This window comes from Stegodyphus dumicola, chromosome X1, assembly GCF_044657685.1.
Source record: "Stegodyphus dumicola isolate Sdum_Otavi_A_Nest chromosome X1, ASM4465768v1".
NCBI lineage: Eukaryota > Metazoa > Arthropoda > Arachnida > Araneae > Eresidae > Stegodyphus > Stegodyphus dumicola.
Window position 1 is genome coordinate 16,325,194 of NC_140780.1, and position 21,409 is coordinate 16,346,602.

Sequence of the window (21,409 nt, forward strand, 5' to 3'; positions counted from 1 at the left end):
TGTACAAATGATGGCTCGATTTTAGAAACCACATTGAGAGCTCAAAACACTAATTCTTCATGTACAGTTGTTAATACAAAATCAATAAAATTATTAGGTTCGGAGTGGTATCCAATTCAAGATGAGTTTATGTGTGACTTTAAAAGTCTTGATTACAGCTGAGCATTCTACTAATACTAAGAGTAATGTTGTGTTCTATTTCAAAAATCTTTAATCTATTCGTTGATTAGCACTTTTCATAGTTCCCGCAAAAATCTTGCTTCGAGTCGTATGAAATAGTTTGTGTTCCCTTACCAGAAGAAATCGAGCATAAAAAGAACGAAAACCTACTGTAAAGATATTGCAAATCTCAAATGCGTTTGCATTCCTAGAAGATAATCTTAGCCCAAAGCTACAAATGTAGAATTCACTGCTTCTGTGATGCTTCAGAGAGAGCTTACGCTGCAGTGATTTATTTAAAGTCTTCAACTAGTTCTCCAGTTTTGGTCCAGCTACTAACTTCAAACATTTGGGTAGCTTCTCTGAAAATCATTTCCATTTCTCATTTAGAACTCTACTGTGCCGTTCTAAGAGTGCATTTGCCTCAAACATTGTAAAATTCATTACAAACTCATGCTGACGATATTTATGCATGAAATGTGTTTTGTCATGGATGCAATCAGAACACGCACCCTGCAACATCTTCATGCATTTCGGAAATTCAGTCAGTTCTGCCGTTGTTACGTTGGAATCACTTAAGATAGAAACAGAACCCTGTTGATTGCCTTCAGAACTCTCTACTCATAATTTATGGTGGACAGGACCTCAGTGGTTCAGTTCAAAGAATATTCTGTTCAAAATTTTCAGAAGATTCCTTGAAAGAACAATGTAAAAGTGTTTCTGTTTCAGTTGGAACATTCACTTCACCGATTCTAATCCTTAACACGTTGACTGCCAGCGACTTGGCTACAGCGCCGTGGGGACCACCGGTGAATAATAGTAAAAATGCTTAATTAGAGTAAATATTGATACTGATACTTAAATAATACCACTGTTTCTATAATGGTTTGAAGAATAATAAATCGCAAAAATTCAAGTAATAAACCTCAAAAATGGTCTACAGCACCTCAGGGGTCACCGGTGACCCCCCACCACAAAAAATGCATTAATCATGATTATATAACTCACCTTATTTTCTTTAGGTAATATTTCAACATAATATACATTGCACAACAAAAAATTCTTGTTGGCGCCATGAGCAAAACACTTAAAATGCGAGCGGCAGTCAACGTGTTAATGAAGCTTCTTCATTTTTTAACTTAAAAGAATCATCACATGGTGTTTTCCTTTTGCCAATAATTCAGCTGGATCTACCCGTGACAAGAAGTAAAGGTTATCTTACAACCAAAGAACTGCAACAAGCTAAAAATGCACTTGTTAGAATAATTCAAAAAGACAAGATTTAAAATGAATATCATCTTAAAAAGAACCAACCATTAAACTCAAATATCAAAATACCTTCTTTGAACACTTTTGTAGGTAAGAACAGACTAATATATTTTGGAGTAAGTTTAAAACAAGCTAACATTGTGCAAGAAAAATTGTAGTACAAAGTCCAAGATCCAGACTCGTCAAGACTTTGGCGATTTTGGATTTTTCCAGATATTAGATCATCACTTCAAAGCTTGTAAGATAGCATGTAGAAATTATAAAACTAAAAGCATGAAATCATGATTTATGAACTAATGAAGCATTTATGATTTAAAGGCTAACAAAATTTACAAAAAGAAGCTTAATATTTATTTGTTTACTTTATTAAACATTTCTTTCAATATAAGTAGTTTAAGTTGCTTGTTTATGCTAATATTTTCTCTTTAATTCTGTAGACAGACATAATTTTTTATTCAGTTACAAAGTTCCATTGCTCAAATACTCTAATTGCTGTTTCGAGAATTTCCACTAACTTGTCAAGTGAAATTTTTTCATTTTCAATAACCTCTCTGTCAGTTTCTTCACTATCGGTAGTGGTGTTTTCTGGATTTAAAACCATACTACAGATTTCATTGTCCGTTAATTGATTGATAATTAGGGCATTGTCATTGCAATGAAAAACTTCTGTTATATAATCTTCAGTTATTACCGCTTATCCACATTTCTTTAAAAAATTCATCAATTAGAAAAATTATCGTTTGGATTGAGGTATCCGGAAACCTTAACATTCGTAGCTATCATATTCATCAACCTCACCATGAAATATGCTAGCTGACCATAAATTATGCCATGCGTTTTTAAAAGTATCTGGAGGTACATCCTCTCACAATCCTGCCGATGCTCCACAAAGCAGATTTTACGCTAAAATATTTTACAAATTTTTTAATGGTTTGATATCCATAGGCTGAATGACTGACATACAATTTCGCGAAAAGAATAATAGGGATACATTATCTTTCACTAAAACTTTTAAGTATTGACTGAACTATGAGCCAAACAGTTGTCTACAATCAGAACAATTTTGCGTTAGTAGGTAAACCAACCGAATTCTGCCAAGCCTAGGGTATGAAATTATTTTCAAACCAATCATTCATTAGCACTTTCGTCATCCTTGTTCCTTTATTTGCACGATATATAACGGGAAACTCTACTCCTTTAAATGCTTCAGGAAGTGTACTTTCTCCAATTACAAAAAGTTACACTTGTGCGTTCCTGTCACATTTGCGCTTGCTGAAATTGCTAGTCTTGCTTTGGAATCTTTGACACAAGTTGGAGACTTTTCTATAGAGGTTGCCAGAGTATTTTGCGGTACATATTGCGAGAAAAGACCAGTTTCATCAGCATTGTAAATATGTTCTGAAGATAACTTTTAACTGTTATCTGCAAATAGTTCAGCTTTTTTCCCTGAAATTCTTAATTGGCGATTTTTTAATTTGGGTAAGGAATGTGCACTCAGTTTTTAAGTTTATTTCTTAGTGAAATATTTTAGCTTGCACCATTAGCATGTGACCTGTCAACGGCACACCCTTTCTGTAATGCTGTCTGGCCCATTCAATAATCACTTTGTCATGATCTTCACTTTTAGCATAATGAATCATTTTGCCTGTTATTCGTTTCGAGTGGGGTGTCGGAATCCACAAAAAATTCAAAACGTTCCTTTTTCTGCATTCTTATGTCATTTGCAGTTGACTCTACAATGACATACTCCTCGCAAAATTTTGAGAAGGATAAACCGTTATCCATTTTTTACAATAATTCCCCTTTTTTGTTTAACAGACATCAAAACATGCTTTCACTTTATAGAACCTGCTCTTTTTGACATGACTCTTTTTGACATGATCGAAAGTTGAAACTTTAATTTTCATCAAATTGCTGTAATTAAAAACGGCTTGTAAAATATAATTAAGCTGGGCCAAATCTGAGAGTTAAGGGACAGTGCAATCTGCTATATTAGCTGAAATTCCTTGGAATCACTAAAGTATAATTTTAACCTAGTGTAATAGTATCTGCTATACATAATTGGTTTTGTGTCATGAGATTGGCTGTGTTGGTTTTACATTACACTTTCCTTTGTTCCTCCAACACCTGACACAAAAGTTAGGCAGGCAGAATGTGATCAAACTGGAGATCAGAGACCTGAAACTGTGTTCACTATTAACATATTAACACTATAAACATATTAACACAGGTCGCCATCTAGTGGTCATTAAAAAATGGTTTGGCTTAAAATGCACATATGCATCAACCATCCCCTAAGCTATTTGTATCAAGGGATCTCCAGTGATGCATGACTGGATCACCTGGCTGTAAAAGATGCTCATAGGGAAACACATATATGGGACACCCGTCCAGAAAGGGTTAATGATCAGTGATTTAGTTATCACAAAGGAAGACAATTTACCACCTCTATGATGGAAATTAGGAAGAGTTTTGGAAGTTTTTCCTAGTTCAAATAATGTGCTTATTGTGAAGCCCAAAACGGCAACTTGAGTTTTCAAATTCACCAACTTAGTGTTTTATAACTTTGTTCTTTGCTTCAAATATAATTGAGTTCCTGATTTGTATCAAGGGGTCTGTGGATCTGTTTTGAGAATGATTTTGTTTCATTTTCATAATTTTGCTGTCTGTTTCTTGTGAGTATTTTAGTGTTTTTCGCATGGTTTAATATTGTTATGGTAATTTCATTTGTCTGCCTGTCTGTGAGAAATTATTTACATTCTGCAGCTCACATTTTGTTCTTGTATTTTTGTCTCTCACCATAAATTTTTTACCGTGCATTCTCACAAAGATGTTCTTAAGTTTCTCGCAAAGTTAAAGATGTATGATTCTACAGCCACATGTTCTTACTGTTATTAATTTAACATGAGGAAACCACATACAATATGCATCACATTAATATTCTGAATTATTTGAAATCTTGCTGGATTTTTATTCCACAGTAAATTTCAGGATTTTTGAAATGTGGTTGCAGTCACCTCTGCATAATGTAGACTATTTAAATAGAAACCAATCCTATTTTAGAAATATTTGCGAATCAGATATTTATTGTGTGAAAGCAAAGGGAACTGAGGAATTCCATCAGTAGTTGATATATTCAGTAATGAGTAAATGTATGTATTGTTAAGAATCCAGACAAAAATTTTAATAGGAATTGACGATTCAAAAAATTTAGCGCAAAGCTTAAGAAATCATGAAACTTTTCATTGCCATATAAAATTAATATTGACAAAAGCATTTATCAATTGCAGAATGTATCAGGTTAGATTGAAAGTTTTCTGCCAAAAAATGTTCTTAATAAAGTTAAGGAAAAAAACATCAAAGCAGTACCTTTAATGGGGGTAGTAATCACCATCCAAATCTATGATTTTCTGCTAACGTTTTCATAGTTTTTCAAAGCCATAGGCTCAGGAACTTGGTAGCTGCAAGTCTAAAAACAGATCAACCTCATTTCCGACATCCTGTGCAGAAGGATGATAGCACCAGCAAGATGTAACTGCAGGTGTAAAAAATAGTAGAAGTCCGAAGAATCGATGTCTAGACTATATGGTGGGGGTGGCAAAAGAAAAATCCCATTCAAGTCCACACAGAGTCCAGTTAGTGAATACAGACACATGTGTTCTTGCATTATCTTGAAGGAACATTACCTTTTTGCTCTGGAACTCAGTTCGACATTTTCCCTTGATAGCAGCATCAACACAGACTAGCATCTCGCTGTACTCCTTACTGGTTGAGGGTTTTACCTTTTTCCAGACCCTCCTTTTTGGCCTGTGTTGTTGAAGTAAATCCACTTTTCATCACAAGTGAAGATCTGGTCCAGAATTTTGCTCTTGCGTTGATATTCAAGCAGATTAGTGCAGTCCCGAACACATCTGTCCTTATCTGCTTGAGTCAGCTCATGCGGCCCCCAGCGATTGAACTTGTACGTCAAGTTTATGCAATGCATAGCACGACTAATGGACATGACACTCGTCTAACTCCTAAGCAAGCTTTCAAGTCATTGCATGCTGATCTTCCACAAATTCTCGCAGGCAGACCTCATTAACATCAGTAGGCTGGCCAGAGTGCTCTGCTTCTTGAATGTCACATTCCTTGTTTATGAACTTTCAATACGAAACCTTCCTAGTGTCATATGATGCAATATTAGTATGACATTAGTACACATGATTTGATGACATTCTGTAGCTGACTTTTTGCAACAGAATGGGAAGTCAATGGTGGTTCTAATCTAGTAGCATGATGGTTCCATTTCAGACCCTTGTGCTTACTGCTCTTTTTTTTTTTTTTTTTTTTAATTTCACAACACAGTGTTCTAAAGCAAGACTCTTTCTTTCAAATGCCAAAGATCGTTTGACAAGTTATAATTAAACACGTCAACACGAACTATTTGTGCAGACTATATTTGCGGTCTCTAGAAACTTTCATTGAAACCCGATACTAATACATAACTTAATATAGCAGACTGATTCAAAGAATTTGGCTAACCATTTTAGAATGAATCATAGTGCATTCTGAAATTATTGGCGAGTTTAGGAGTAGCATTCCATAGCCATAGAGCTCTTACAAATTCAAACTGAAACAGAAGCTACTTCAGTTGTATTGAGTATCTAGTGAAATTTAATAGCTTTTTGTAAATTCGTTTGCAAAAATTTAGCAATTCAGATAGTAGCAGGTAAATTATTTATCACACATGTTATGCAATTAATTTATTTATAAGTTTAACTGACAGCAAAGTCAAGAAAGTTAAAGAAGAGTTTATTACTCCATTATTGTGGACTTTACCCTCGATGTAGCTCATGTAGATTGATTAACTTCTATTTTCAGATTTGTGGACAAAAATGGACATATAAAAGTTTTTTTTCTTTTATTTATAGCAGAAGTCAATTTTGATTACTTCTGGCATTTTTAAGAGATTTTTTTTTTTTTTTTTTATGGGTATAAAAGTATGCATAGCAAACCTATGATGATGAGGCAAATGCTGCAGTTTGCAAGTATAAATAAAGCATCATATGAATACAGGTATCTATGTACTATGCGATTGACATAGCTGAAATTTAAAAGGAAACTATACTATAGAATCCTGTATTGCTACATTATGTTATTTTCACTTCGTTTAAAACTTATAAGTGCCCCGTATATTTTCATGTATAAACTGAGAAATTTTGGAACTTTTTCTAAAGTTAAATTACAGGGTATTGCTTATATACATATCTGTTATTTGTTTTATTTTCAAAACTGTTTATGTTGCTTGTTTTTTGGGTTGTCACAAAACTAAAAAATATGTTGTTAGCGAAATTTGCACCCAACTAATGGAAAGGTTTCAAAATGTACACCAGAAATAATAATAGAATACGTAAATTATTAGCACATAAAATAACATTTAGAAAGGAAAATTAATATTTTTTAGGCATTTTGAATGCAACATTCATGCGAAGAAAAAAAATATTGTCATGAATGGAAATGAATGGAAAAAATGTACTACATTTGGATAAGGTTACCAGAGTTTAAACTATCATCATTGGCATCTAGCATTTACTTAACAATGATTTGATTGGGAAATATTCCATCAGTTTGAACAGTTTGGCAACATTTTCATTCTCAAAAATATATCTTTGTTGTTTACAGGTCCCCCTCCACACACACAGACTTCGGCTTATATATGGGTTTTGAATTTTGAGTAAAATTTTGAAGAAAATTTTCACTCTAAGCTTATATTCAGATGTATTATTGACAGTTGAACATATTTATACATAGTCTGATACTTGCTCAGTCTCCACATATAAAACAAATAAGTGGCACAAGCTGGTCATCAAGAGCAGATGCAGTTTCAACCTTAACATCCAATTATCAGAATAGTTAAAAAACTGCAAGTCAAATTTGTACATCCAATAATTAAAACCGTGTGATATAAAAGGCAGAAGAATTAGCAGAATAATTCAATCAGTATGAAAGTCTTATTCATAGTTTTATGGAATAAGTTACTGCAACAAATAAATAGTACTAGCAATCATTACAAGATATGTGGTATAATTTATTATTAGGCTGCTATCACATGGCGGTTTGTTTCAGAAGAACAACTGTTTGGAACAATTTTTCTGCTTTGTCACAACAGCCAATCACCATAGATCGCTTTAGGGTTAACACAGGGGAAACTGGTTCCCCATTACAAACAAGCTGATAGCTGATTGGTTGAAAACGAACAACTTGCAATTTTTTTGGAAAGGAAGGAAAAAGTCGCACGTCTTTCTTTCAATAGTAAACCAGTGAAAAGTATTGTCCGAAACAGTTGTTCGAGTGAAACAAACGCCGTGTGATATGGGCCTTAGAAACAAGTTTTCTGAAAATATTTTCAAATTTTATTATAAATGTCAAGAACAATTTTGATGGTATTGAAAACAATGCTAACTTACTAATGGAAAATCAAAACCTCCGAGAGACCAAAATTAAAAGAAGAAAATTACAATTTGAAGGAAAAAACTCTAAATGAAATATAATTTACTGCAAAACAATATGAGTATGTGGAAAGCATATGTACAAAATATCAAAGGGATATTTGCATAAAATATTTTAGAGATGAATTTTTCATTTTATTGCATCATAAAGGAATAAAATGTCTTCATTCTTGTTGGTATGTGAAAATTATTAATTACAGGTTTGCCATTTAGAAATAGTTCTAAAAATATTTTTGACAATTCCGATTTGCAACACAAGTAATGAACAATCATTTTCAGTCCTCAAGAGAGTTATGTTTACCTTAAAAGGTTTTCTGATGCATCTGCAATTCATGCATATCTGCATGATGATAGCATAACTTCTCTCTTTTGTTTGTAGGTAGGTATATGTATATTTTTTGCTTCACTTCTTCACTTTCTTTCCGTGTATAAGTTCATCTCTCTCATTAAAAATTTTGATTGATATAATTTGCTTTTTTTTGTTAATGGTTATGGGCCCAGGAATGTTTCAACTGTGCCTAAGTAGCAAAATATTTTCTTTAAAATAGACATTGTCAAGCTTTGATATCTTAAGCCTAATCCAGTGCAGGAACAGTTAAACCTTAATCAAAGGTAAAAAACTGATCAGCGTTCTGTTTTTTTTTTTTTTTTTTTTCCTCATTGCTTAATCTTGTTTTTGCTGTGACAGACTGCTTTGACAGCTAGGAGCTTCAAATAGAAGCTGTACTGATAAAAAAATGACCTTTGGGTGTTACATGACTGGTAAAGAACTGAAATCTACTGAAGGAATAGAAGATGAAAAGGAATGGCTCTAAGCTGATCAAAAAGCTCGAACATTCTGGCCATTTATTCTAGTGAACTGTTGTCGTATAAGGCGTTGTGTGACCTCAAATGCTGTGTGGAATGAACTCAAAGCCATGTATTAAAACAAAGGGACCTGTGAAAAAGGCTAGCCTATTAAAACAGCTTTTGTTTTGGAAAATGGTGGAAAGCGAAACAATGTCTGAACATTTGAACGATTTCATAGACATAGTTGATAAGCTTAAAGGAATGGAAATTGACACAGTTAATGATTTATTATCCATTCTTCTGCTTTACAGTCTTCCAGAAAACTTTGAATATTTTCGGTGTACCATTGAATCAAGAGATGAATTACCTAGTCCAAAATCTTTGAAAATCAAACTGTTAGAAGAATGGGGAAAAAGGAAAGGAAATGTCTCAAGATTCACAAAATGCATACTGTAATTAAAACAAAAGTAGTCTAGAACAGAAGTAAAATGAAGGGTAATTTCAAACAAAACTTTTCCTGCTGAAAGATATTATTGCAATTTGAATTGTAATTATTGTTTGAAGATAAAAAACAGGACATCTAATGTAGAAAGAAAATAGCTGATAAAAAATATGTGCAATGAAATAAGGGAAATCAAGGTTCTATGATGGCTTCTAGTTATGAAGGACAGATTAGTTTAGCAATAAACAGTGCTTATCTACAGATATCCCAATGTACTTAGGTATCGGTTGTACATCTGACGTGTAGTGACAGAGGGTTATTTTCAGAATTTCATCCTTGAACGAATTCAGTCATAAAGCTAGCAGTTGACAAAGCAGTGAAAATTACAGGAATTAGAACTATCCTTATAATAGTACCTAATGAGAATATGACAACTAATCTCACACTCAGAAATGTGCTGTGTATCCCAGTATTAAAATGTAGTTTGCTATGAACATCTAAAGCTACTGCAAATAGTTGTTCAGTGATTTTTTACAGAACAATGTGCTAAAATAATAGAACTGAATGGATCTATACTAGTGCAGGCTGTTAGTAATGGTGAACTTTATTATGTATATGCAATTATTGAAACAGCTGTAATAGCTCAGATAAGTGATTTTGTAAAATGACATCTTTAAATTAGGTCATTTAAATGAGTCTGATTTGACTTAAATCTGATAACATGGTAGGAAATTTTAATGATATTAAATCACTGAAAGACTGCAAAGTCTGTATATGAGGTACACAAACTGTTTGGCCTTTTCAAAAAGAATCAAAATTTCAAAGTGATGAATTACTGAATTTGGTTCACTCAGATTTGTGTGGACCTATGAGAGTCTCCATCCCATGCTGGTTCGCATCATTTTGTAAACTTCATAGACAACAAATTGTGTATGTCAAGGTTAGTTTTTTAAAACTAAAGAGACATGAAAAATAAATTCATTAAATATAAAGCTGTGATCGGAAATTGTCTAGGAATGAAAATAAAAATTTTTCGTACTGAAAATGACCTTGAATATCGTGGAGAAGAATTTAATAAATGTCTTTGAAAATGCAGGATTAAGCTAGAAGTCTTGGCACTCATGACACCCCAAAAGAATTCAATAGTTGAACGCATGAATCATAGTTTAACTGAAATGGCTTGTTATTACAAAGTAATCTCTCACCCCCCCCCAATCCTTTTGGGCTGAAGCCTTGAACTGTGCTGTTTATATACATACTCATTGCCCACTCAAAGCATGAGAGTGAACAAGTCACTATATGAGTTATTTTTGGCATCAAGCCAACCATATTTTACTTTAAAGTATTCAGACAGAAATGTTTCATACTTAATAAAAGGTCTAAAGGGAAATTTGCTCCTCCATCAGAATATATTTTTCTTGGATACTCGAATCGAAAGCTGAGGAGCAAAAATTCCAGAAAAACCGTTATAAGCCAAGATGTTAAATTTATTGATGAATTTGAAAATTGTACTAACTGTGATAAAGATTTAGAAGTTTTATTTCTTGAAGGTATTCCTGATAAAGTATGTAAGGCTCTGAATGTAAAACAAATATCCACTGATAAAATGATAGAAGACCTCTCGAATATGGCAGAAGCACCTGCTGAGTCTCCTGATTCTGAAGCAATATCTCATATGCATGGGTGCGTTTGGGCAAAGAAAATAAAGACTGGGAATCCAGGAAGACCAAAAAAGGAATACTGCAATATAAGCAAAAAAGGGAAGAATCACTAATTGCTACAGAATCTAACATTAGAAGAAGCATTAAATGGAAGTTAGGCAAAAGAATAGCGTAAGGCTATGCAAAGTGAATATGAAATCCTTGTTAAAAACGATACATGAAAATTAGAAAAGCAGCAGCTACAAAACAAAAAGGTAACTGTATTTTGCTGGGTTCTTAGAATGAAATCTAATGCAGATGGAACAGTTCAAAAGAGAAAATCTTGGTTAGTTACCAGAGCATTTGAACAGGAACCTGGTATCAATTTCAATGAAACCTTTGCTCCAGTAGCCAGAGCAAGCTCTATAAGAACTGTGATTGCTTACAGTGCTGAATGAGAGATCTTATTCTATATCAACTAGATTTTGTAATAGCTTATGTTAATAGAAATTTAAAAGAAGAAATTTTCATGGGAAAAGCTAAAGATTTTGAAGACCAAAATATTCCTATTTTTATGCTTTGCAAAAGTCTGTCTATGGTTTGAAACAAATTGGAAGACAATGGTATGAAAATTTAGACAAAAAAAAAAAAAAAAAAATTTTTTTTTTGCAGTACAACCATTACAATCAGAAAGTGTGTTTACAAGATGAAAACATCTTAAGCTAGATTAATTCTAATTTTATATATAGATAACTTAGTAATAGCAACAAATAACTTTGATTTTGTATGCTGAAGAACTTATAGATTATTTTTCTAAATAATTTCATGTTAAATATTTAGGTAAACATTATTATTGTCTTAAAATAGAATTTAATAAATATGTAAATAATAATTCTATCAGCTTATCTCAGCAAAAATATGCTGATAGCATTTTACAAAGGTTTAATATGCAAGATGCAAAACCAGTAGCAACTCCTATCCTAGTGTAAAATTAAGTAATGTTTCCTTTTGAGAGTGAAAAGGAAGAAATGAACAATGAACTTTACTACTGTCTAACTGGTTCGCTTGTATATCTGTCCATGTTTACTAGGCCAGATATTATATATATGCTGTCAGTCACTTGAGCCAATTTAATAACAATCCTGGAAAATTATGCTGGTTGGCTGCAAAGCGTGCTCTTAGATACTTGAACTAAAAATTATTGTTTAAAATTTCAAAAGACTGGAAAAGCACATATTGGATATACCGATGCCAATTAGGCATCTGATATTTATACTAGAAAATCCTATACAAGGTTATACAGGGGGGATCGATTAATGAAGATAATCTGTTACAAGATTATGTTCGCTATCCAAATTGCTCATTAACCGATCATCAATTTACCATAGATTTTTTTGTGAAATCGAGTAATTCGTTTCAGAGACCCTAAAAATTAAATTTAAAAAAATGCATAATTTCTTAGTTCATTAAAAAATAATACATACAGTCTTGCATATTAATCAGTCCTTTTCATTTTTTTATGGGGTGTTTAAGTACATGTCCAATGTCAATTCCTTTTATCTCTTTTTCAGGATTTTCCAGAAGTGATTAATAGCATTGTCTCTGTAAAGAACCCCCACTCTACTGACATCAGCTTGGTTTGGGTGTCATTTTAAGGCCATTGCTCTGACATTCTTCCACTTCTTCAAAAGATCTTTAATGGCAGATGTCGGCATTAGCCCCCTTTTGTTTTCCTCTTGTTCAGAAAGAGACGCATTTCGCTGTGTTTCTTGGTGTTCTTCATTCAAGATTTCTGGGAGTTGTTCTGTCGTCAGTTCATTTTCATGTTCCATTATGACCTTTGTCATTCTCGTTTCACCTCCAATTCCAGATCTCTAGCAGTTGTGAAAATTTCATCCGTAATTTCAAGGGTGTTTCCCTGATTACCTCTGTTTCCTTGAACGAAGGATGGACGCAGCTTTCGCCAAGCAGAAGTCAACTGTTGCTGCGTGACTTCTGATCACACCTTTTAAATGATACGAATAGCTTCGAGAATGTAAAATTTTTCTTTCCAAAGCGTTTTTAAAGTCATTGTTGGGGAGAATTGGCATGCTTCAAAACACCTATGAAACAGCACACGAGTTTGAATGAAATATAAACCGAAACTGATAGTCTACTTTGGCTATCAATATTCAATTAGAAAAAAAAAAGACTTTTTTTCCTATACAGAACTTTGTAGTTTAATAGGGAAGCAATATAATTAAAAGATGAAAAAGGATATTTGGGCCGTTCGGTTTGGCAACCCTACATATTATGATCCGAGAAGTGTTCGTAAGAATTCGTTTTAGTTTGTTACCTGAATGTGTGTTCATTGTCTGAACAAAAAAAAAAATCCTTTGTGAAAGTGTTCTTTGTCCGATTTGTTCGCAGTCCAAACTTTTCATTAACCGATCACCCACCGTATGTTCAAACTTGCCGGCAATCCAATAGGCATCACTATTGCAATATTAACTGCTTCCCGTACAAATTTTTTTGAAAAAAATTGCAAAAATCATCACATTTTTTTATTTTATTATTAAATACAACAAAACGAAACAAATCAAAATATGTAGGTTTTAAGTTGAATTTTTAATTTTTTGAAGGTGTAAAAGCATTTATTTTTAATATTAGTTTACTATCATGAGTTATCTCGGGCAAACGAAAAAAGTTAAATATTAATCTTTGTATGATAGTTTTTGAAACAAGGGACAACACAGAGTGATACCTGACATTCTACACTGGTATCTGGTCTCTTTTCTTACTGGCTTGCCGTTGGAATCTCTTTCACAGAAGCACAGAGTACACTGTCTCATTGGATTTTATTTATTTATTTATTTTTGATTTTTCTCCCCACCTCTTCATAATCACTATCTGAAAAATCATCACTTTTGCTATCTTCCATCATCGGCATTATTTTTTTTCCCAACGCATGCATCCTTCTTTATACATTAAAACGTTGGCTTGTGGCCATTACGTTGGCTTGTATCCACAAGCCAACGTAATGGCCAGGTATACTATATAGGTATAGGGTAATGGTATACTATACAATATGGAAACACGCAATCAGTCTCTCCAAAAGAACCGTGCAACCAACAAAATTTGGCAAACTGCCAATCAAAGCTAAATATTTCCTTTCATTTCCTCCACACCAAGTAAAACCGTGATAAAAGAAATCGTACTAACAAATTCTGCTTCGCCCAAGTTTTCTCGCGATAATAATTAACTGCAGTATATACGAACCCGAGATAACTCTTGATAATCAGGCAAGCGGTTAAATACATCAGTCTTACAGAGAGTGCTGAAGAAGCAGTTTATTTACATTGTTTTCTCAAAGAATTAAATTTTAATGCTCAGTATCCAAGCATTACGTATTTTGACAATCAAGGTGCACAGAAGCTTATGAAAAACTCATTTTACCACTAACATAATAAACATATAGATATTAGAACACAGAAGCTTATGAAAAACTCATTTTACCACTAACATAATAAACATATAGATATTAGATATCTTCATATATGAAATTTATGAGAGAAATGAATTAGATTTTAAATATGTGCCAACAGAGAAAATGCCTGCTGATGTACTAACAAACACAATGGCTGCTTCAAAACATTGCAAGTACTCTAAATTAATTGGAATGCTTTTAAATGATTGTTCATTTTTTTAGCCACCATGCATCAAAAGAATTGCTGTATCATAAAATATATGATGTTTAGCTTAAAAGTTTTTCTCCTCATGCATGTGCTGTTCGTGCTTATCCGCACAATGCTGATATGATCTCTCTTACATATCTATCTGTCTAATATTTTTTTGCTGTGCTTTCTCTTCTGTCCAAAATCATAGCTAAGTTAATCTCTCTCATTAAGAATGTTGATTGATTGTTATATTGTGTTTAGACTCTTTTTTTTTCCTTCAATTATTCTAATTGATTAATTAATAATTCACTAAATCAAATTCTAATTGATAAGTTTGCTAAAGCGAGAAAAGTTCCTGTTTAGTTTATTTTATATTCCAAATTCGATCCAAACATCATCATTTTCTGTAAATATCTTTGGCAGTAATTATCAACCAATTTTTGTTATAAGCAATCTGTTATTATTGTCATTATACAAAAGCACTTCTTAAGAAACAAAATTTATTATTGTTAATATTATATTTTGGTATGGTTTTATTGTTTAATAAGCAGACTGATAACGATGTTATATTTTTTTATTAATAATCTAGGTGCATATTACAGTAAAAACGTGTAGCATGCACACTCTTAAATATGTATTATTGAAATATTAGGGATGGCCTCGAAATTGAATTACGTTTGGGGCCTCTCAAGTGTTAAATCTACCAATGCAAGCAAGTTAATTAAGTTTTCTTTCTGGAATAGTTCTGCAAGTGTAGACCGATATTTCTTTTGTAAATCAGTGTTTGCTAAGTAATTTTTTTAATAGTTTAACTATATATTTGTTGGGAATTTTATTATTACTTCATTTTGAATTTCCCATTCTAAGAGATCTGTTTATTTAAATGTGAAAATTATTCTGGGTTAAATTTTAATAAATATATAAATTCAAATACAGCTAATGTAAATTTGTATTTTATTGTATTTATTTATAAGAAACAGGTAATTCATGTTGTTTTGAATCCTTTTGAAGTACCAAGCTTTTCTCCAAGAAAGAGGAAAAGTGCATTGTAAATATATTTTTGCTCCACATAGTCAGAAAATTTAAGCAAGGTATATTTAGTAATTTCAGTGAATGAAGATGTTTAATCCGTAACTCTAATCTTCTGTGAATTTTAGCGACAAAGCAGATGAGACTTCTGAATAATGATTGTGTATCATGCTTTGGTTTCCAGAGATGTAATAAGGAGCATGCATTGTACATTCATAGTTTTATCATAAATACAAGTTAATTTCCTTCAGAAATGCCTCCAGTGAGATAGATGTCTCTTCTGTGGCAGATAACACCTAGTTCTTTGGCATAGTAGATTCTGTATCTTTGCAATTGACAGCAAATGAATAGTTACTCCTTTAAAAGATGACTTTTCTCTCACCTAGGAAACATTGCATATGAAAACTGCTTAAGAAATTTTAACTGTATGCAATCTAATGAATAATACATTTTCAGGTATGTGCCGCACAGGAGAAACGACTGGATGAAGCCTTCAAAAAAATTTTCCACAGGCCTTCAATAGTTGCCTCATCTCATAACTATGAAATTGTGATTTCACACTCCACTGTCATCCGATACTTCATCTGCAAGTAAGTTCTGAGAATTGTAAATAATTTTAAAGCACTCTGGCATTTGAAATAATGTAATAGATGTGTGCTATGTTTGTAATGTAATCCATCGGAGAAAACAATGCAAAATGGGAATTTTTATTGATTTTTCTCAAAAAATATGTATATTTAATTCTAAATGCTTGGGATACTCATCTTTTAATTTAAAATATGCAACAAAACTATCTCAAAACATTAAAAAAACTTCTTCATAAATCATAATTTCATTTTATATCTAGATTTCTGTTTTATTTTAAAATTCAGTATTAAACAAGAAGTGATAATTTAAAATATCTGCATACAATATTCAGATATATCTGTAATTAAAATTTGGAGATCAGTAATAAACTTATTAACCCTCTTTTATCCAATTAAGAATATTAATCATCTAAACAACCAGTTTTCGTTTTGTGGTTGCCAACCAAATTTTAAGAAATATTTAATTTCAGTCAGAAATATGTACTAAAATGTATATAAGTTAAAATAAATATGTACTAAAATGTATATAAGTTAATAAATTTGTTCTGCAACATCTCTGCAGCTTGCATGTAAAAGTGTATTTTTTTTATTTAATTTATAACAGTGAATATTTTATTAATTAGAATTTTTGCTCAGATGTGACCATATAAAAAGTTAAATTTTGCATTTATTTAACCTTCAAATCCTCACCTTTGAAGGTTAAATAAAGGTTGTTTTCATAAAATTCTCAGCCTTATTTTGAGACATATGTGTATGATCAAAATGTCAGAAAATAAAACATGCAAACTTTTATTCTAATATCATGGGTAAGAGCAAGCAATAAGTAGAAATTCCCTGCATGTTCACTGCATGCATTTTTACTTTTATGAAAACTCATATGTTGATTTGATGTCAGTGTTAATTTTCAAATGCTATTCTGTCAAAAACTCTTGAAAATCATTTCTAGTTTGAGAAACCATAAATTCTAGCATTTCTGAAAAGGTATTGATCAAAATGGTTCAAGAAGACTTTTCTGAATGAAAAAGATGAGAGATTAAAATCTTTAGGAGTATTCAATCATAATCTGATTATTGAGAAATTTTCAACCGAGAGGGTGGGAGACGAAACTTGTGAAAATTTTGCTTCTGATGATATTTGTGTTTTTTATTTACGTTTTGAGCTTGTTCTTTTTGTGAGAAAAGAAGAAAAATAGCTTTGAGTTGCATTTCACATGTATTTTGAGAAATTAATGAGTGTTGTCTTATGTCATTTATATTTGAATGTTATTTTGAGATGTTGAAACTGCAGTTGTCACTTATTAGATTTTGTAAATAAACTTTGTGTTGCAATGGGATGTTTCATTGAATAATTGATTACATTCATTTCCATTACAAATTCTGATGTTTGAAGGCAAAATATTACACCCTGTGTCCTTTACCATAATCCAAAATCTTAAGCGTAGAAACCTTTTATCATAGCCAATGATGACGATAATATATTTTTTGGTCGATGTGTCAAGTTAGCATAGTTGTATATTTCTACCAAAACTATGTGGTACATGTTACCCCATAATGAAAAAGAGATTCAAATCAGGTTTTAGCTTAAGCAGTGTTTTCAGTATTAATCATATCATGAATTATATCAACAGTATGCTTAGTATTAATTGCAGGCATGTATTCATAAATACAATATACACAAAAGCAGTGTCTAATGAATATGCTTAATTAGTATATAAAATTCATATAATAAAAATTTAGGTTAGAATTATTTACAGCAAAACTCTTGAGGACTGTATGCCTAAAAGGAGTAATGACTTGTAAAGGATGTTTAAATGGAAACAAGTTGCATTATCAGGGTCAGTGTTCCTTCTTATCTTCTTCGGGAACATACAAGGACCTGACTCGGAACAGAGAGCTTACTAAAGCTATGTTCACCAATTGTGGTAAGTAGACAGGATACACACGAAGGGTATACAAAACCCTTTATTTTTCTCTATATACAAGAACTTCCGTACTTCGGAATACACTGACCCGCTACTTGGGGTCTAACATAAAAGTATAAAAATAAAACTAAACTCTAATTTAACTTTAGAATAATAAACGTGGAAGATTGGCCTTATAATAACAGGAAGCGTATGTAGTGCAGAGAACTGCGAACACTACAATACGTTTAAATTTATCAAGAGGATTAAAACCTCTGGCCTGGAAGGCAAACAGCAACTGCGTAACTTCTAAGGTAAGCGGCCTGCTTGACTTACTGCTTCCTCTCTTTCGCTTGGCAAAAGGCCATTGGCGTTCGCCAGACAAACTTTGCATAAATACCTTCACGCTTATAATTCTGGCCGGAAGTAGAAAATAACAAGTGATAGTAAAGATTTAAAATAAAATAAACGTTAGTAAAACTTAATATCCTTACAGCATTACATTACATTTGGGAGAAAACCACGAAACCCTCCCCTGCAATTAACCCATTTGCCAGGATTTTGAACTCATTCAAATTACCAGTCTTCATTGATCTTACCAATTTTAGCGCTGATGGGGCAGCCAAATTTGAAAAGTGCTTTGTATTATAAGAAAACAGAGAAAAATTTAAGAATAAAAAAAAATAGAAAATTGTAATGCAACACAAACTGTATTGCATTACAATTTGTAATCCACAAACAATGCTGTTTTGTCTGTTTTTGTTTGCTGTGGTTTTCTGTGTATCCATAAAACAGATATACAGAAGACGGAGAAATTGGAATTGAGAAACTGGGAGAGATTCATCAGAGAAAACTTCCTCTGTGAAGCTGTTTTTTAAAATGTTTCTGACATCCAACCAAAGAGCTGAGGAGACGATTAACACACATTGGGTGCCTGGGATTATTTGCTTTGGGAAGAATAAGTCTTCCAATTCAAGCTATTCAAATATGAACGCTTCTCAGAAGCCATTTGGACCATGTCCACATTGTTAGAGTCTTTTGGTGGTGAATTTTGTTGTGTAAGTCCTTTGGTGGTGAAATCAGTCCACTTCAACAGGTTTTTGAAAGTATTGTTAGAAAGTATTGCAGGCCTTTGTTACCTGCTGAGCGGAGAAATTCCACGGAAACTTTCGTTTGAAAAAATGAGTTTCATATTTTTAAGAATTTCCAGTCTGACAGCAAAATTTTGGTACTTCTCATATATAGAAGAAAAAATTATTAAGCTCATTTAAATTGTTTTACTCAGCACCAAGTAAGGAAACATGAATTTTCAAATCAGGTTTATTTAATTAATATACTAAACAGAATATACATCAATTCTCTGTAGAGAAAAATTTTTAACAGTGTCTGGTGGCAAAATCCTGATTATATATGCTCTTGTTTTAAATTCATCACATATCTGATGTTTTGATTTTTACCTCAAAACACAAACTTGAATAAAATTAATAACTTTATTTCCTTGCTGAAAATTGGTTGGATCTTTTCAATTATAAAGCAATGCACACTGAGGAATTTTCTTTAAATAAATATATGCAGCAATGAGAAAATGCACTTTTGACAGCAGCTCGTTTTGACAATGGAAAAATTTTCCAAACATAAAAAAGTTTTCTCCTAATTTTTCAATAAGCAAACAAGAGTGCCATGTTATTAAAAATATTTTATTGACGTTTCAGATTCTGAAAACAAGAACATTGTTATAAAAGGCAAAGAACAAGAAATGACATATTTCGTTTAACTGGGGCCAACTTTTCAACAGAGAAATATTTGAAGTATGTTATGTGAAAAATCATTTGATTTATTTGATTATGGCAAAGTACTCAAGGTCTCTTTGCCTAAAAATGCCTTCATGGATGACTTCCTAACAGAAACTACATGTGTACATGTTACAAATAAGGAAAACTAAGAAAGCTTCCTCACAGCCAGCCTGTTTGTGAGGATTCGAACCACCAGTTGTTCCATTATGACTTTTTTGCTCAGCTGTTGGTATGATGTCCGAATGTGAAAAATGATAGCGTAGTATAATACAAAGTTATTGCCATTTCAGTAATATGAAGAGCTGACCATCCTTTGTAATTCCATGATCAAGTAATGCATTTTCTAGCCTAGGCAGATAATTTTTATCGAAAGTCATTCATATTGTCCGATTTACTTCTTTGAATTTTAAGTGGAAGGCAGATACTATTTAAATATAATCTGTATTTTTTCCAGTAAATAAATTTTTTCTTTTCTCTATAAGAAAGATTTGAAAATGTTTTGAGAATTTCGGTGTGTTCATATATTTATGTGTATGGTGTGTATGTGCATGTTGACACACATGTGTTTTTATTCTATTAAATACGTTATATCCAACATTTATTTTATTTTTAGGCTTCTGCAGATTAATCCGGCTGCATGGGAGAGATTTTATGTGCCGCACTGCAGCATAAGCTGGGTGAAAATTCTTGGTAATGGTGTTATTGCTATAAAAAGTGTGGGTGAAACTGGACATCTCTCCTTAGAAAAGATATCTATATAAACAATCATATGTAAAATCAATAACATGATCTTATATTTGTAACATAATGTATCATGTCAAATTTAAGGAAACATGTTTTTGTAAGTTTTGTTATAATTAAAGATAAAAATGTTTTTTTTTTTTTTTTTACTGTTTTATTTGGCATTGGAAGTTACGCTGGAGGATTCATAAAATGAGTCTGATTATTTTTTTATGCAGCTGTTAATGTCTTTTATGTTACATTTTTTGTGCTCCTTTGCGGATAGTTTCATATGCACAATAAATTAATAATTATGAATTTACTGTGCAAAAAATAAACGATGCATCTTCATAACTCAATAGAATCATGACACTTGAAAGAAAATAGTGGCATCATTGCGATACAAAAATTGTTAATAGTTTAAAATAGAGGTTCATGACAAATATTAATTATAGAATATTTTCTGATGCCATTCATATTTCCTTTCTTTTGATTGAGAAATTGGATGCTGAGTTGTTTTATTGTTACTCTTATTTTTCAGGCTTGTACAAAAAAGTAATAGAATTAATTTACAAGACTGTATAGATTATTTGAATCAGCCACTTTGTAGTAAAATGCAAGTAAGCTGAGCAGAATATATTGTTTTTCCTTTATTTGCGATTTCTTTGTTTCCCTATTAAAAAAAACATTCTCCATAGATATTTTAGGCTATTACCTTATGTTTCTGTGCAATAGCCAAAACAGTTTACTCAGCATATATGATAGCATAAAAGTTCCTTTGTCAGTATCTGTTTAATGAAGCTATATTTTGGAAAATTTTAGTAAGCTCATTAGTTAGCCTTCAAACATTCTAACACTAATTGTATGATACCCTTCATTTATAATACAAATACATGATTTATGTAATACCCCACATAAATCGGGGAAAAAATAC

General features: G+C 32.1%; 1 protein-coding gene across 8 annotated transcripts in view; it reads left to right on the forward strand.

Moving 5' to 3' along the window:
• LOC118199941 (serine/threonine-protein phosphatase PGAM5, mitochondrial-like) overlaps positions 1 to 20,636 on the forward strand; it is a 64,292-nt gene extending 43,656 nt beyond the window's left edge. For all 8 annotated transcript variants that reach the window (XM_085807106.1, XM_085807104.1, XM_085807105.1 and 5 more), the window contains 2 exons: positions 15,932 to 16,065; positions 20,369 to 20,636. In XM_085807106.1, the coding sequence (XP_085663232.1) occupies positions 15,932 to 16,065; positions 20,369 to 20,516 (282 nt within the window). In that variant the 3' untranslated portion in view covers positions 20,517 to 20,636. The remainder of the gene's footprint in view (positions 1 to 15,931; positions 16,066 to 20,368) is intronic.
• Positions 20,637 to 21,409: the final 773 nt, after the last annotated feature.